Source organism: Panulirus ornatus, chromosome 9 (assembly GCF_036320965.1).
Source record: "Panulirus ornatus isolate Po-2019 chromosome 9, ASM3632096v1, whole genome shotgun sequence".
In the NCBI taxonomy this organism is placed as follows: domain Eukaryota; kingdom Metazoa; phylum Arthropoda; class Malacostraca; order Decapoda; family Palinuridae; genus Panulirus; species Panulirus ornatus.
Genome location: NC_092232.1, coordinates 49,386,208 through 49,404,065, shown reverse-complemented (window position 1 = coordinate 49,404,065; position 17,858 = coordinate 49,386,208). Strand labels below are relative to the sequence as shown.

Here is a 17,858-nt window from a genome sequence, read left to right as displayed (position 1 = left end):
TGATTACTGTAGCGCAGTTTCATAATTGTTAATTGTCCTTTTTTGTTGAGTATATACGTATATGTTATAAGGATTCTTTTTTCTTTTTCAAAAGGTAAGGTTCTTCATTCTTATGATTGTATGATATGACATCTTAATCTAGTAATTGCTTTGAGTTCGTTTTGATAATTGGAACAGGGTGATTAGAGTCTGTCATCTAAGATTTCTTTTATTATATAATATGATAACTTAAGAACATTTCTATCATATAATAACTGAGTCCTGTCCTGTAGGTAATAATATTGTCATTTTTCACCACTTATATAAGTTCTAGTACATTCAAACTTGTCCTGGATACTTTCATAATAATTGAGGTGATTTAAACGTAGTCCGTCATGTATTATATGTTCCACAGACAGAAATATTAAGAAAAAAAACAAAAAATAGCGAACACACCTCCCGCCATCTTGGTGATGCTGTATCGGCGTCGTGATGATGATGTTGACGTCCCTCGACCACCAGTGCTGAGGAGGCTGCTGGCCTGACCTGACCCACTGCACCCCCAGAGCAGACACCCTCCCAGAGTGGCTCATAACTCATGTCTCCTGTGCTGTAGTGAGGCCATTTAATTGGGGAGGGGGTTAACATGAGGCAAGACAAGACCAAGCCGACGCACCTCGGCCATCCCCGTCAGGAGGAAGGGTTCAGGTATGATAATCCTGCAGTAGTATGTTTGTAATGTATGATAATCATGCAGTAGTGTATTTAATGGTGTACAGTTAGACGGTGAACGGTGTGAAGAGATCTTTTGATGGTATAATTCGGGAGGGCAGTGCAGATTTTAGCATGGAAGTGGACGAGCAGTATGTATGCCTCACAGCCAGACTGTATTATATATACAGTAGTCCATTATGTATATGACGTGGTAGACATTAATTGGTGGTTCAGTCATTGACAATTACAGACTTTGGGTGTTCTTCCCACACTCGTAGTGATTGATGGTGGCTTGCCATCCATGTGAATTAATTAATTACCGTAGGATACAATGTTAAATGACCGTCACTATTAAATGTCCAGAAATTGCCGGTGTAAAACGCTATAATTAAGTCAATTTTTCAAGTAAAAAGCCAAACTTGGTGAGATATCATAGTGTATTACCTGAGATGCTACATGTTGATGGATTTATATGAAAGTGGTGTGAATTTATTCTATATATATATTGTGGTGTAGATGGTTTAAAGGGAAGTGATGCAAAGTAGCATTTACTTATTTGGAGGTCATCATTTTGCCATATGTGTGTGGTCAGGGCCTTGATAGAAGTCATTTTGGGTAAAATCATAAAAAAAAGTAAAATTCTAGTTTAAGGACACCACAGATGGAAGCTTTGGAGGAAATGTATGCGTGGCTGTGTTCCTTTTTGTGTTGTAGAAATGATTGCGAGTGGTTGATTGAGATTTGTACCATTACACTCTGCCTACAGTGATTAATGTAATTGTTGAGACAGCTTTTATGATAAGAACATTGGATAAAAGTAATGTAAACACCTGTGGAAGTCTACAGAGTGGGTTTCCCAAAGCAGTGAATACTCTATCACTGAGTACTATATAAAAGTGCAGTGAAACTGTACACATATCTTCAGAGGCAATGGATGTATGTGGAACAAGGGTATTTATATATCATCATCTGGTGGGGGTTTGAGCTATCAGAAGAACTTAGTTCCAGCTAGGGAGACATCCTCACAAGACAGTAATACGCTCTCACTAGAAGTTCATTATTTTCTGTAGGTAAGCTGAGGCATATATCATGATGTTTTTTCATTTCATAAGAGAGAAATTCTTTCTCCTGGAAAAAATGTCCAAATTTCAGTTAGAAGCATCGTCAGGTTGGAGATCATGAGATGAATTCATGGAAATACTCACTGAAAAGCAATGATATTTTGACATAAACATAAATTTCAATAGTTGTCTGGGGCTCTTGCAGTATTACAGATGAATCTCACTGACTCTACTACAATCCTCTTGAATATTGGTGGTATTCAGTGTTAGGATACCATACAGAACCCCTGAAAACCTTTGCTAAGCTTTCCCTAGCACTCTAGATGTACTGTACTTTTTATGTTATTTTATGTTTAAGTGTTTGCATTCAGTTGCTGGCTGTGATTGTTGTGTTCACTTAGTATATTTTTTCCCACCGCATGGAACTAACATAGCAAAAGGAAGATCATGACAGTGCTCTTACATTTCAATATATTTTGTATATGGAAAATAAAGGTAATTCAGGCCTCAAGTTGAACTTAGTCATCTTTTTATAGGCTTCTTTTGATTTCTTGCAATTTTATTAACTTTTGCCTCACATTTTCCTTGATTATCATATCTGTCTTCACTATCATTTATTATTCAGAAGATAAGTATTGAGTCCATTGGTTTTTATCTTCCAAATCCTTTCATTGGTGCCCCTTTACTGGAATTTCCCAAATTGTTGTGGTTATTTTGCTGATTAGTTGACACCAGAGTATCAAAATTTATCTCGCTGACTGGTTTATTTTTAGTGTTTTCATTTAACCTGTACCACCTCCTTATTATGTTGAGATGGGGAAAGTTGATTGATTTGACTGTTTTACCCTATCATTATGTCTAACCTTTAAGATTGCAATGGGAATGAACTCTCTTGTAACCTCAGTGGACTTACGTGAAATAATGTTTACATTCAACTGAATTGATATCTATATGAGGTTTCACATTTGCGAAAAGTGTTAATGCCAGTTACTAGCTTTAGCAATGGACGTGTAATATTTAGAGGATAGAACAAAAACTGTGGAGCATGATTCAGTGCTTTATATTTTATTACATGATATGAGAAGAGACGGTAGTGGTGAGGGGTATGAATATTTTGGAAAAATATGTGGTTAAGTAACCCTATGTATGTGTATTTGGTTGCCACAGGTAGTTTCCAAGTGATGTCAATTCTCCATTTGAAAATGAAATTGTTGATATGACTTATATGTTACTTCTTTGTTTATTAAAAACCTTGAAGTATCCCCATATGACAAAATATCCAGAATGCAATATGCCCATGAAAAATATTAATTTTATTTAAGAATTGCAAAATTCACAATAATTCTCTGATTCACTATCAGTAAATGTTAATAAGATGTTAAATGATATTCCAAAAGCATAATTATGATATCACTGACAGAATATTTTCTTGAATTGTAAGTAATGTAAATTCCATGGTTTAATGTTTTGGAAACATTTATTCAGAAAAGTTAAAAGTCAAGCCTCATATCTAATGGGAAAAATCTCTTTTGATAGAGATCAGTCCATACAACTAAAGTGTTAACATAAAAGTGGGTTAAACACATTTAGATTATCACTAACACTGCACTAAGCCTTCACTAGCAGCTAGAAGCTCCTTAAGTACCCCATAGCAGCTGAGATTTCTAGATTATCATGAGAACCTTGTCCCTCCCAAGCAGCTGTTACTAAAACCATTGAAAACCCTCACTGAACCATCTCTAGCAGCTGAGATTTATGGTTGAAATATACTAATCTTAACATGGCATGCTGCTTGGGACCACAGGAATAGCTGCTTGTGGGGAGGCAGGGTTTAGGTCTAAATAGTTGCTACCTGTTTTCTTTTTGTTGATATTACATAGCAGTTGGCATGATGCTCAGTTATAGATGGTTGTGGTATATCTTGACTGGAATATGGAAAATCAGGATGAATTTTGATTACCATTTTTTGTACAATAACTGAGACAGCATGGGCAACTGAATGCCCTAATTGAGGCCATCTCATCAATGCTATGACTCCAGACGGACATGAATTCAGCTTACACCCACCAGCCTCCTTGAATAGACAGTCACTCTCACTGAACAAAACACCAATCATTTTAAGCATCACAAATGACACATGACATTCACTTGCCACATCCACAACATTAACACATAGGCAGTGCACAAACTGAATGCTCTCAGAATAGTAACTGACACCAAATTTGGTTGGGAAAAAGAATTCCTTGACGCGCTGTACAGAAGTTCATCTGCTCCACTGTAAAGTATGCATCACTTGCCAAGGCTTCCTCCCTATAAAAAGCATATAGAGGTTGAGCATCCTTAATTCAAAATGCTCCAAAATCTGAAATGTTTTAAGCAGCAACGTGACATTACATGTGGAAAATTCCACACCTGACCTCACTTGCCCATGCTGGACTCTGATGCTCTGCTGGCACCAGTTTGTTACATTGTCACCACCAGACCTACATGCATTACTTACTGTGATTTTTGCTTATTCTCTACTCTGTGGTACAAAGGTATTGTTGGAAATGTCGGAAAGGCCTGCAGATACCCCTATGGGTAACAGTGAAGTAGCTGAAATGATTTTCTAAATCAAGATGATTGTGATAATAGAGATGACGAAGATGACTTTGTTAACACTGCAGAAAAAGTGCCTATAGATGACATGGTGAAAATGTGTGATAGACTTACTGAAGGACTAGAGCAGCATGCATTCATAACAGAACAAGAAATTATGTCAGTTTATGAAAATCAAAGTGAGACTTCTAAGGCAAAAACCATTGTTAATAAGGCAGATGACTATGGAGGAAACATATCAAAAAAGCCATCCAGCAGAATGCCTCCCCATCTCTAGAGGACCCACTCCCTGATCCCACAACTTCTGATGTTCTGTCTCGTGATGATGTCAACAGTGATGTACCCTCCCACTCAAGTTTCTCAGACCATTTGTTGCAATATTTATCTACTTATGTAAGCAGAGATCAATTTTTTCTTAAGTGCAAAACATTATTTTCATGTGAAATCTGAATTTCACCACCAAATATGCCATGTTTGAGCATAGCATGACCAGCAACATTATTACGTTGAAAATTTTCCCAGTTTTCAATACATTATCAGCTACCTGTAATTATCATAAATTCAATGCATATTTGGTTTTATATCTCAAATGTACATTTGAGAAGTTTAAGGATGCTGTGGACAAATACAGTAATCACAAAATGTAACAGACTAGCCAGGCTGTGGGAGTTACGTAGGCTGTGGTCTTGTTTGTATGTGGGTTAGAGGGGGGAACACACACACACTGAAGACTTCACAGGTAGTCACCACATGGTGTTTTGTATACAAAACGATCTCACTTGCAGCATTGAGAACTACCATATCCACTTGGCACAGAATCTGAACTATTGCAGCTGTTAACTCACATTGTATTGAGAAGAGACTCATAATAGGGATCTTAAAAAGTGCCATTGTATCAAGGGTGCTTTTGAAACAAGTACTGGAAAAATAGGTTTTCAGATCTTAAGGATTTCACTCTGTAGCTAGGAGTGGTTAAAGAGATCTGCAAGTGCTTGGATTGCATCTGGGACAAAAGTGTTTTACGTAAATTATGTTGTCAAGACGTGCAGTTGGTAGACTTCTTTAAGGTTCTAATTGCACTGCTTTTATTAGTGGGAGAACCATCGCTTTGTCTTTTTAACATATATATGGATAGAGTGATAAGAGAAGTGAAAGCAAAACTTTGGAAAGGAGGTGCAGAGATGAAGTGTGACAGTGAGGTATGGTGGCTAGTGACAAGCCTATTTGTAGATGATACTGTGTTTTGTTGCTGAGAGTGAAGAGGAGTAGCAGAAGATTGTAAATGTCTTCTATGAAGTGTGTAAGCACAGGCAATTGAGGACAAGTGTGAATAAAAGTAAAGAATTTGTGATTGGAAGGAAACAGAGTGATAGTATAGATTTTTCAAAACCACATGGAGTGAAAGAAGAAAGTGTACAAAGACTAATTATAGATATGGGGAGAGAAAGACTGGAGGAGGTGAGAGAATTTAAGTATTTTGGAATTATATTTGGTAAGTTTGATGACATGGAAGGAGAGATAAAGGAGAGAGCAGCACAGGGTGGAAGAGTCATGTGGTCTGTTAATAGAATATTGAAGGGTAGAGGTGTAAGTATAGAAGTTGAAACATGGTCATCAAATGAGTTGCAGAGGTGAAGAATCCAGGTTATGGAAATGCACTATTTGAGAGGAGCATGTGGTATAGATAAATGGAATGAAGATAGAAATGAGGTGATGTATGAGAGATGTGGTATGGTAGGGAATGCAAAGGGAGTGAATTGTAGAGTGGGTGAAATATAATACTTTGTGGTGGTTTGGGCTTGTAGAAACAATGAAAGATGAGGAGTTTACAAGGAGAGTTTATGATCATACAGTTAAAGGGGTTGGTGTGAGAGGAAGATCACTTGTGACATGGGGAAACAGAGTAGAAGAGTACTGGAGGGAGAGAATAGTGGAATAGTTCATGGAATGGTGTATGTGAGGGAGACATGTATGACAGGGATAAATGGAGACTCTTTTTCCATGGCCACCCTTTTGATGGGGGTTAAGGCATTAGAGTTATATGTAGATAGGTAGATAATGGGAGGAAAGGACGAGTGGGCAGTTAATACTGGATGAAATTTGTGTAGGTTTCATGTGATTTCATTTTATCATGATGGGGCTGGTTTTTGGATGATTTTTGAGTAGTGTCATATGAGCATGTTTGTGTGCTCTTTAGAAGGAATGTCATTGGAGTGAGTCAGGGGTGCTTCATGAAATGGGACATGATTGTTGCTATATTTGTGATGTTTTTGAACACGCATAAGAGTTTGTTACTGTGGGTCCTTTGGTTCATTTTGCTGAGGAAGGAGTGTCAGTTTTCAGTTTGCCTTTCATTGATTAGGTAAGAGGTGATGTTATTTAGAGTTTGGATTGTTGGTGACTGATTTGGTCTGAACTGATTCCTTTGCTTTATTTGGTGTGTATTTGTGGGGTGAAGTTTGAGTTATCTGTCCTATGAATCTACCTTTGTATATCTCTGATACCTATTCCATCTGGGAACTCTCAACAAGGGGGTGGTCATGGCAGAAGAATCACCATGTATCCCTCCCCTTGTATGCCTCCCTCATATACACGTTTCCACACATTCTTCCCCCATTTCTCTACCTCTAGTACTCTTCCACTCAGTTTCCCAATGTCATAGTGGTCTTCCTCTCACACCAACTATGTAGCCATCACAGCTTGGCTGGTCTGATATGAATATATGGTTGTTTCTGTTAATTGCAGGTTTGTTGCAAAAAACTTGGGCCCCTGATGTAGTGAGGTATTGTTTAGTAATCTTTTTAAGCCTTAAATATTTCAAAGAATCTTTTGTAACCAAATATGTTTAGATTTTGATCTATACTTTTTCATGGCAAGAATGAAGACATTTGAATAATGCACACTTAACCAAAATCCTTCTCTACCATAAGGGGATCTACACATTAGTGTTATAAGGTACACCACTGAATTTCCAGCAACTGATGGTTCGTCACCTCCTTTAGTCAGGACAAAATTACATGAGGGAACTTGAAATTACCATGGCCACCAGACTAGTTTATTGGGCGGCCACAGATGACGTTGTGTGTAGGGTGCGCTTATTTACATTCTTTACACTGCATTTGTTGGTGGTCATACCGCAATTCTGTGAGATTCTTAGCTTATTTTGCGTAAATTTAACTCTAGCTATGGCTTGTAAGACATATGAGAGTGTCAGTCATGGTGTCAAACGTAAACACCAGTCCATATCGATCCAAGATAAAGTAGAACTGTTGAAAAATAAATGGACCGTAGTGCTTCAGTGTGTAAGCTGTGTGACATCTACAGTATTGGTTCATCCGCTGTTTATGATATAAAGAAGCAAAGGGAGAAAATATTGAAAATCTATGCAGACAGCGATTGTTTCACTAATGTACTATTGTACAAGTACCTGTATTTCATTTATATATTTAATTCACATTTAAAATTTGTTTGATTTAAATTTGTAGCAGTCCATGGTATACTTTAGACACATGGGAGATGTATAATTAGTGGGTTAGGGGTGTGTTGAGGAATTTTTATTATGTGACCATGGTTGGTCCGGTAAAATGGTTAATCTGGCAAGGATTTGGAACCAAGAGTGCCGGAAAATCGGTGGTGGTATACCTATACCCTGACTATATAAACTAAATTAGTTCCCTTTTTTTCTCCCCACTTCTTTTGCATGTATTTCTTTTATTTTAAAATAAATACCAGAAAAGTTATTAGGCTTTTTTTTCCATGTTATCATCAACTTTTTTCATGTCACTTGATTTTTTAAAAGTTAAGGATCGTCCCATCTCATTTTAATGTCAACACTAGACATTAAAGATCTGAGCTCTTTCTTTTGTCAGCACTTGTTACTGATGACCTCATTTTGATAAGTGCCAGCATTTTATGTAAAGTTTCTGTCTCTGTGTTGGCAAACCTGTAAGCAAAGGGTTTCAGCTATATTACGTTTAACATTTAATGTTAATGTTTACTCTGTCATTGGCAGTTTATGGTGATCAGCACAAGAACATGACATTTATCTCCAAGCTTTCCTGACTGACAAACTGCAAGAACCAAGGATGGCAATTGTAGGAGTATGAAGAGCCTTATGACAACAATGCCAACAAGCATTTTAAGAACATCCATGATATTGAGGGTATTTGGCAGGTGATAAGAACTGAAATTACAGCAAAGGTTATTTGGTAGTGGCATAAGAAGAAATATACTGGTAGTAAAGTTAAAGCATTCACTGGAAATTTTTTAGCTCATATTGGGAAAGACTGTCATTAATGATCACTGTAATTAAACTGCCAATAATCTTTTAAAAAAACTGTGTAATTAGTAACCACGTTTCTTAATGTTAAGGACTCTATTTTATGTTCAGTTCAAACTGTTCATGATATAAAACAGTAGAGCTGACAAGTATTTCCTAATTCTTTATGTTTTAGAAAAGTCATCCCACCAGAATGATTAGAGCAGTATTTTTTTTATTAAATCTTTTTTTCACTTTTATGATTAATATTAAAGTTATGTAGAATGAATGAGAGCAGTCTTGCAGTGTAAGAAAGTAAACTCTTTTGGGAAGTGCATGCAGATAAACTACTGATATTGTTACATGAAAAGCTAATGGGAACTTTACATAAGTTGGGGGGAATGTAGGTTATAAACCACCTTAGCTGCCATGGCTAGCCATTGCATTGGAGTGGAAAGTTTGTTTCCCCGTGTTGGTGAGAAGGATGAGGGGAAAGGGTTCGTATTTGACCTCAACTCACTTTTCAGAGAAAGGCAGATATGAGGGCAGAAGCTGCTACATACTTCATTATGCACTGTTTATGAGCAGCTTGTTTCAGTACATTTGAAAGGTGACCTGGGTTCAGTTGAGACCGGTGCTTAATTATACTAATTGCACAAATTGCATTCACCCTGGATGACCTGGGATAGGTTGGTTTAAGACTGGTGCACCATTGTTACCATGCACAGGTTTTGAACAGTTCAACCCACTACAGTTCATCTGGGTGACCTGGGGTAGGTTGGGTCAGGACTGATAGTAAATTCCCTCGTGGATGGGTAATGAGTGGTTCATCATTCAGTTAACCTTGGGTAACTTAGGGTAGGCTGGATCTAGACCTTGTGCGCTGTATACTGATCTTGCTTTGCAAATTCCACACACCATACCAGGAAGGGTCATTCACTTCATGTATGGTGTTTAACACTGAACATCTGAGGCTGTCATAGGCTGCACCATGGATTGCAATATTATTGTTTTAAAAGATTGCATCATGAAAAGCAACCAAGTGGAATGCCCACTCTGTGACAAGACGTTTCTTAGTAGTTCTGACATGAAAGTTCACATGCTCATGCACACAGGTGAGAAACCTTTCAAGTATTCACAGCCCCAGGACAGCTTTACTCAGCAGAATAGTCTTGGAAAGTGCATAAAAGATCAAAGAAGGGAGAAAAAACATGAATGTTCAGAGTGTCACAAGTCTTTCTCTCAGAGGGGTGATTTGGTGCGGCATATGAATACTCATACTGGGGAGAAGCCACATGAATGTTCACTGTGCCAAAAATCCTTCTCGCAGAGAGGTGATTTGGTGCGCCACATGACTATTCATACAGGAGAGAAACCATATGAATGTTCACAGTGCCAAAAGTCCTTTTCCCAGAGGGGTAATTTAGTGCGACACATGACTATTCATGCAGGAGAAAAGCCACATGAGTGTTCACAGTGCCAAAAGACCTTCTCAAGAAGAAGTACTTTAGTGCAGCACATGAGAGTTCATACAAGAGAGAAGCCATATGAATGTTCACAGTGCCATAAGACTTTTTCCCAGAGAAGTACTTTAACTCAGCACTTGACTGTTCATACAGGAGAAAAGCCACATGAATGTTCACTGTGCCACAAGACCTTCTCCCAAAAGAGTAATCTTGTACAGCACTTGGCTAATCACACAGGAGAGAAGCCGTATGGATGTTCTCATTGTCAAAAGGCCTTTTCTTACAGGAGTCATTTAATGCAACACATGACTGTTCATACAGAGGAAAAACCTCATGAATGCTTACAATGCCATAAAACCTTTTCACAAAGGGGTAATTTGTTGCAGCACTTGACTATTCATACAGGAGACAAGCCACATGAATGTTCACAGTGCCAAAAGGCCTTTGCTTATAAGAGTCATTTGATGCAGCATATGAGAGTTCATACTGGAGAGAAGCCATATGGGTGTTCATATTGTTTAAAGACTTTTTCCTATAGGAGTCATCTAGTGCAGCACATGACTCTTCATACAGGAGAGAGGCCTCATGAATGTTTATATTGTCTAAAGACATTCACTCGTCGGAGTGTTTTAATGAAACATATGAGAGTTCATACAGGAGAGAAGTCATTTGAATGTACACAGTGCCAAAAGACGTTCTCTTGGAGAAGTACTTTGGTGCAGCACATGAGAGTTCATACAGGAGAGAAGCCATTCGAATGTTTTCATTGTCATAAGACCTTTTCCCAGAGGAATGCTCTCACACAGCACTTGAATACTCATACAGGAGAGAAGCCACATGAATGTTCCCAGTGCCAAAAGACTTTTTCTCAGAGGAGTCATTTAGTGGAACATATGACTATTCATACAGGAGAGAAGCCGTATGAATGTTCACATTGCCAGAAGACTTTCTCCCTCAGGAGCACTCTAGTGCAACACATGACTGTTCATACTGGAGAAAAGCCACATGGATGCTCACAATGTCAAAAGACCTTCTCCAAGAGGAGTAATTTAGTGCAGCACATGACTTCCCATACAGGAGAGAAGCCACATGAATGTTCACATTGCACAAAGACTTTCACTCATAGGAGCAGTTTAGTGAAGCACATGAGAGTTCATACTGGAGAGAAGCCATATGAATGTACATGTTGCCAAAAGGCCTTTGCTAGGAGAAGTACTTTAGTACAGCACATGAGAGTTCATACCGGAGAAAAGCCTTACGAATGTTCACACTGCCAAAAGACCTTCTCCCAGAGGAGTTCTTTAGCACAGCATTTGAGTATTCATACAGGAGAGAAGCTTAGTAAATGTTCCTAGTGCCAAAATATTATTTATCGTAGGACTACTTTGGTGTAGCACATGACTGCTCATATTAGGGAGATGCCATATGAATGTTCACTGTGCTAACTGACCTCATCTTGGAGGTGTCATGTAGTCCATCATGTGAATTTTTTAATGGCTTGAAACCATATGAATATTTAATGCCAACATACATTCACCCAGAGAAATGTCTAGAGTGGCACATTTACATTCATTTTGGAGGAATTAAGCCAGTAACTTATGTCCACTCTAGTGAAGACTTCTGCATCAAGGCTGGTCAGGTGCCACATTTACATTGTGTGTTTCTTAAGGGAAGATATCCTGTCAGCAAATATCCAAGGACTTTTGATGTGTTACATAGCAATAGAAGTCTGTTTATACTGAAAGAGTAAAAAAATGTTGGCAATGATGCTGGATCCATCACATGCAAGACAGACCAGTGTGTAGGACTGAACAAAATTCTATGTCTCTCTTGTTCATAAAGGCTCAGATATAGTAGGTAGTGTTATTGACCAGGACACATTTATGGGCTGCCCTGGGTGGAGCCTAGCTGCAGTCAACTCAGCTGTTCATTCTCTTATAAAGGGTGGTTGAAAAACTTGGTACCTGGTTTAGACTAAGATATTTTGTTTCTCAGTGTTTGCTACTTCCAAAGTTAGTAAGTTAGTGCCAGGTACAGAGAAAATGCCTCAGTTCATTCACATCCATTCTTCAGCAGTCACTTGTAATGCTCTGAAACCTCAGCCCCCATCCACAACCAAGCCACATGTGCCCCAGTTTAATCTTTTGACAGCATTTTGTCCCTCTATTCCACACTGCTCCATTTCACTTGATCCCTGCATGTCTTACACTTCTGGTATGATCAGGCCTAGAGTGCTCAAAACTTTATTTACTCCATCCTTCCATCACCATTTTAGTCTTTATCCTCCAGTTTTGATGCATTTATCCTTTTTGTAAACCTCTCCTCACTCATTATCTCTCTATATACATCTAACTTATTTTAGCACACCCTCTTCAGCCTCTCATTCATACTCTTCTCTCTATATACATCTAACTTATTTTAGCACACCCTCTTCAGCCCTCTCATTCGTACTCTTCCTATTACCAGACTTGTCTCTAACTTTCTTGATTTGTTCTCACACCTCTGACATCTTATTTGCAACACATTCACCCTGCATACATTTTCCTCTTTAGCCAATTCCTCATCCATCCCCCACTTTTGAAATTAATGTGCTTCCAAACATATTTTTGACCTCTCAAGTAGCAGCTTGGCTTTCAACACATTCCTAAGTTCTCCAAGAACCTTGATCCCCTCACCCACCTTATGACTCACCTCTGCTTTCATGGTTCCTTTCCCTGCCATTTCCAAACTGAGGTATTTAGAATACTTCACCCTCTAGTTATCCCCATTCAAACTTGCACCCAAATTAACCTATCTCAGTGAAATGCAAAACCTACTAACCTTGCTTTTATTCACATGTACTCTCACCTTTCTCTTTTCACACACTTTCCTTAACACAGACATCAACTTCTGCAGTTTCTCACTCATCTACTGCTGACACCATGTCATTATCAAACAACAGAAGACTTGCCTTCCAGTAATATTATCTGGTTGTAAAGCATGGGTTGTGTGGAGAAGGATGGATGTGTTGGAAATAAGTGATGTCTCCATGGTTGTTTAATTTGTTTATGGATGGTGTTGTTAGGGAGGTGAATGCAAGAGTTTTGGAGAGGGGCAAGTATGCAGTCTGTTGTGGATGAGAGGGCTTGGGAAGTGAGTCAGTTGTTCGCTGATGACATAGTGCTGGTGGCTGATTCGTGTGAGAAACTGCAGAAACTGGTGACTGAGTTTGGTAAAGTGTGTGAAAGAAGAAAGCTGAGAGTAAATGTGAATAAGAGCAAGGTTATTAGGTACAGTAGAATTGAGGGACAAGTCAATTGGGAGGTAAGTTTGGTTGTAGCAAAACTGGAGGAAGTGAAGTGTTTTAGATATCTGGGAGCGGATTTGGCAGCAGATGGAACCATGGAAGCGGAAGTGAATCACAGGGTGGGGGAGGGGGCAAAAGTTCTGGGAGCGTTGAAGAATGTGTGGAAGGCGAGAACATTATCTCGGAAAGCAAAATGGGTATGTTTGAAGGAATAGTGGTTCCAACAATGTTATATGGTTGCGAGGCATGAGCTAGGTGGCGGGTTGTGCGGAGGAGGGTGGATTTGTTGGAAATGAGATGTTTGAGGACAATATGTGGTGTGAGGTGGTTTGATTGGGTAAATAATGAAAGGGTAAAGAGAGATGTGTGGTAATAAAAAGTGTGGTTGAGAGAGCAGAAGAGGGTGTATTGAAATGGTTTGATTACATGGAGAGAATGAGTGAGTAAAGATTGACCAAGAGGATATGTGTGTCAGAGGTGGAGGGAACGAGGAGAAGTGGGAGACCAAATTGGAGGTGGAAGGATGGAGTGAAAAAGATTTTGAGTGACCAGGGCCTGAACATACAGGAGGGTGAAAGGTGTGCAAGGAATAGAGTGAATTGGAACAGTGTGGTATACCAGGGTCGACGTGCTGTCAGTGATTGAGCCTGGGCATGTGAAGCGTCTGGGGTAAACCATGGAAAGTTTTGTGGGGCCTGGATGTGGAAAGGGAGCTGTGGTTTCGATGCATTATACATGACAGCTAGAGACTGAGTGTGAATGAATGTGGCCTTTGTTGTCTTTTCCTAGTGCTACCTTGTGCGCATGTGGGGGGGAGGGGGTCATTTCATGTGTGGAGGGGTGGCGACGGGAATGAATAAAGGCAGCAAGTATGAATTATGTACATGTGCATATATGTATATGTCTGTATATTTATATATATGTATACGTTGAAATGTATAGGTACCTATATGTGTGTGTGTGGATGTGTATGTATATACATGTGTATGTGGTTGGGTTGGGTCATTCTTTTGTCTGTTTCCTTGCGCTGCCTCGCTAACGTGGGAGACAGCGACAAAGTATAATGAATAAATAAATGAGTAAATAAATACTTTCAAGAAAAATGATGTGCATTGATACAATGTGAGTTGGAGGTGCAGGCAGTTTAAGAATGAATTATATGTGTTGTAAGAAATTTGTTGGAGAAAAATGACCTGGAAGGGAAAGCATAGTCCAATTCATTTAAAGTGTAGAAGTGGATGAAAAGCTGAGAAAGGTGATGGTAGATGCCAGAGTTGTCAAAGGATTCTTTGGAGACTGATTATTTTGCTGTTCTTATGGAGATGAGAATCCGGGAATTGTGGAGGTTTGGCATAAGGCAGAATGGAGAGTTTAAAGTGTTGACAAGAGATAAGATGAATAAAAAAAATGAGAAGTATGAATGTACATGTTGGCGAAAGGCCTTTGCTAGGAGAAGTACTTTAGTGCAGCACATGAGAGTTCATACTGGAGAAAAGCCTTATGAATGTTCACACTGCCAAAAGACCTTCTCCCAGAGGAGTTCTTTAGCACAGCAATTGAGTATTCATTCGGGAGAGAAAGAAGGGTGACAGAAAGTTTATATGGAAGTGCAGTAAATGTTGGGATGCTGTCATGTGTGAATTTTTTAAATATTTAGAGAAAGACCTGTTAAGCTTTGTAGAATTAGTAGTGGATACAAAGTTGTGAGATATAAGAATAAAAGTGGAAGTGCATGGTGGATGGATGAGGTTAGAAATGCTGTGGAAGAGAAGAAAATGCCATATGGTAGAGTGCTTGAATGAAGTGTAGCAGTGAAACTTCAGTAAGGAGGAGAGAAGAATATAAGATTTTCAGTGGAATGTTAAGAAGCTAGTAAAGGAAAGCAAAGAAAGAGTAGATAAAGATTTGGAAGGAAGTTGAGTGAAAGTTAAGGGAAAAAAAAATTGTATCGGAAGGAGGAAATAGAAAGAGGTGATGTAAGAGTAGAAATGTAAGAAGGAAGGGGAGTTGCAAAATCGAAAGTTAAAGGAAAATGGAAAGAGTGTTTTGAAAAACTAATGAGTGTGGGAAAAGATGAGGCAATAGTTACATGCATGGGAATGGCAGATGGAAGGAAAAGGATACAAGTGCAGGGGCCTATAGCAAGGAGAGAGGTAGAAAGGGCATCTGGAGTGGGTGGGATTACAGCTGAAATGTTGAAGTATAAAGGAGAAAGTGTGATAGAGTGGGTGCATTTGATATTTAATTTAGCATGGAAGCAAAAGGTTGTGCTTGAGGATTAAGTGAAAGGTACTATCATTCCTTTATTCAAAGGAAAAGATGCTAAGGCTGTCTGTAGCAGTTATAGTATACCAGGAAAAGTGTATGCAAGTATTAATTGATTGTGAAAGTGAATGAATGCAGAGCAGAATAAGAGAGGAGCAAGAAGGATTTAGGAAAGGTAGGGGATATGTGGACCAGATTTTTACAGTGAGAATGACTGTGGAAAAATGATTAATGAAAGGTATGAAGCTATATGCAGATTTTATGGATCTGGAAAAAGCATAAGACAGAATTGAGTGGAATGCTTTATGGGATGTCAAGGATGGAGTGAAAAAGATTTAAGCGATCGGGGCCTAAACATACAGGAGGGTGAAAGGCACGCAAGGAATAGAGTGAATTGGAACGATGTGGTATACTGGGATCGCTGTGCTGTCAGTCAATTGAACTAGGGTATGTGAAGCATCTGGAGTAAACGAGGCCTGGATGTAGAAAGGGAGCTGTGGTTTCGGTGTATTACACATGACAGCTAGAGACTGAGTATGAACGAATGTGGCCTTTTGTCCTTTCCTAGTGCTACCTCGCGGGGGAAGGTGGGATGCCATTTCATGTGTGGTGGGGTGGCGATGGGAATGAATAAAGGCAGCAAGTATGAATTATGTATATGTGTATATATGTATATGTCTGTGTATGTATATATATGTTAAAATGTATAGGTATATATATGTGCATGTGTGGATGTGTATGTACATACATGTGTATGTGGGTGGATTGGGCCATTCTTTCGTCTGTTTCCTTGTGCCTCCTCGCTAATGCAGGAGACTGACAAAGTATAATAAAAAAAAAAATTTTAATTATATATATATATATATATATATATATATATATATATATATATATATATATATATATATTGGGCCATTTCTTTCGTCTTTTTCCTTGCGAGGTATATATATATTTTTTTTTCTTTTTTTTTTTCGTACTATTCGCCATTTCCCACGTCAGTGAGGTAGCGTTAAGAACAGAGGAATGGGCCTTTGAGGGAACATCCTCACCTGGCCCCCTTCTCTGTTCCTTCATTTGGAAAATTGAAAAAAACGAGAGGGGAGGATTTCCAGCCACCCGCTCCCTCCCCTTTTAGTCGCCTTCTACGACACGCAGGGAATACGTGGGAAGTATTCTTTCTCCCCTATCCCCAGGGTAAATATATATATATATATATATATATGGTGTGAAAGCCTTTTATAGAGGAGAAAATGCATGTGTAAGAGTGGATGGAGAGTAGAGCGAAAGTTTAATTGTACATGTGGCTGTGAAGCAGGGTTGTGATATATTTGAGGCTTTTTTACATATGGATGAAGTGGTGAGAAAAAGAGAGCAAAACTAGGGAATGGGACTGCAAAGATGGATTGTGTTGGTGAGGTATGGTGGCTTGTGACATGCCTGATTGTAAATTATACTGTTGTTTGCTGAGAGTGAAGAGGAGTTGCTGTATTTTGCAAGAGTGTTATATGATGTGTATAAGCATGGGCAATTGAAGGTAAATGTAAGTAAAAGAAGTGGTTTTTTGAAAGAAACGGTGAAAGTATGAATTCTGAAAAGCTCTATTGAGGAGGAGGAGAAAGTGTGCTAAACTGTTTTATGATGCAGATATGGGGGAGAAAGACTGTAAGAGACCTTTCAGGTATTGGGTAGCTATCATGGGCAAGTTTAGCGATAATGAAGGAGACGTAAGGGAGAGAGCAGTATAGGGTAAAAGTCATTGGGTCCCGTAATTGAACATTGAAAGGTTGAGGTGAAGGTGAAGAAAAGATTAAGGGTCAGCATAGTCTTCCTGACCCTGACCTTTGCAGCCGAAACATGGTCACGGAATGAGTCACAGAAGTCAAGAATTCACACTGTGGAAATACGTGTGATTCTTTGAGGTGGTTCGGAAATATAAAAAGGATGTAAGATGAGTTTACAAGGAGATTGTATGATAGTATGATCAAAGGGGATGGTGTGAGAGAAAAATCACCTGTGACTTGGGGAAATGGAGTGGAAGAGTACTGGAATGAGAGAAAATAGGGGAAGAATGCAGGGAATGGTGTATGTAAGGAGGCACGTACAGACAGGGATAAATGGAATCTCTTTTGTTGTGGCTTCCCCTTAGATGGGAGTGCCTGGAGGGAGTGAGCCTCAGAGGTATAAATTGATAGATATACATTTCTTATTAATTTGTTAGAGAAATGATTATG

The 17,858-nt window shown here is 38.9% G+C and overlaps 1 protein-coding gene across 1 annotated transcript; it reads left to right on the top strand.

The window, feature by feature from the left end:
- Positions 1-436: 436 nt before the first annotated feature.
- Positions 437-17,574, top strand: LOC139750407 (uncharacterized). Its single transcript, XM_071665166.1, has 2 exons — positions 437-687; positions 8,365-17,574. Exon 2 carries the CDS (start codon positions 9,602-9,604, stop codon positions 11,429-11,431), a length of 1,830 nt encoding a protein of 609 aa, XP_071521267.1. The 5' UTR covers positions 437-687; positions 8,365-9,601; the 3' UTR covers positions 11,432-17,574.
- The last annotated feature ends 284 nt before the right edge of the window (positions 17,575-17,858 follow it).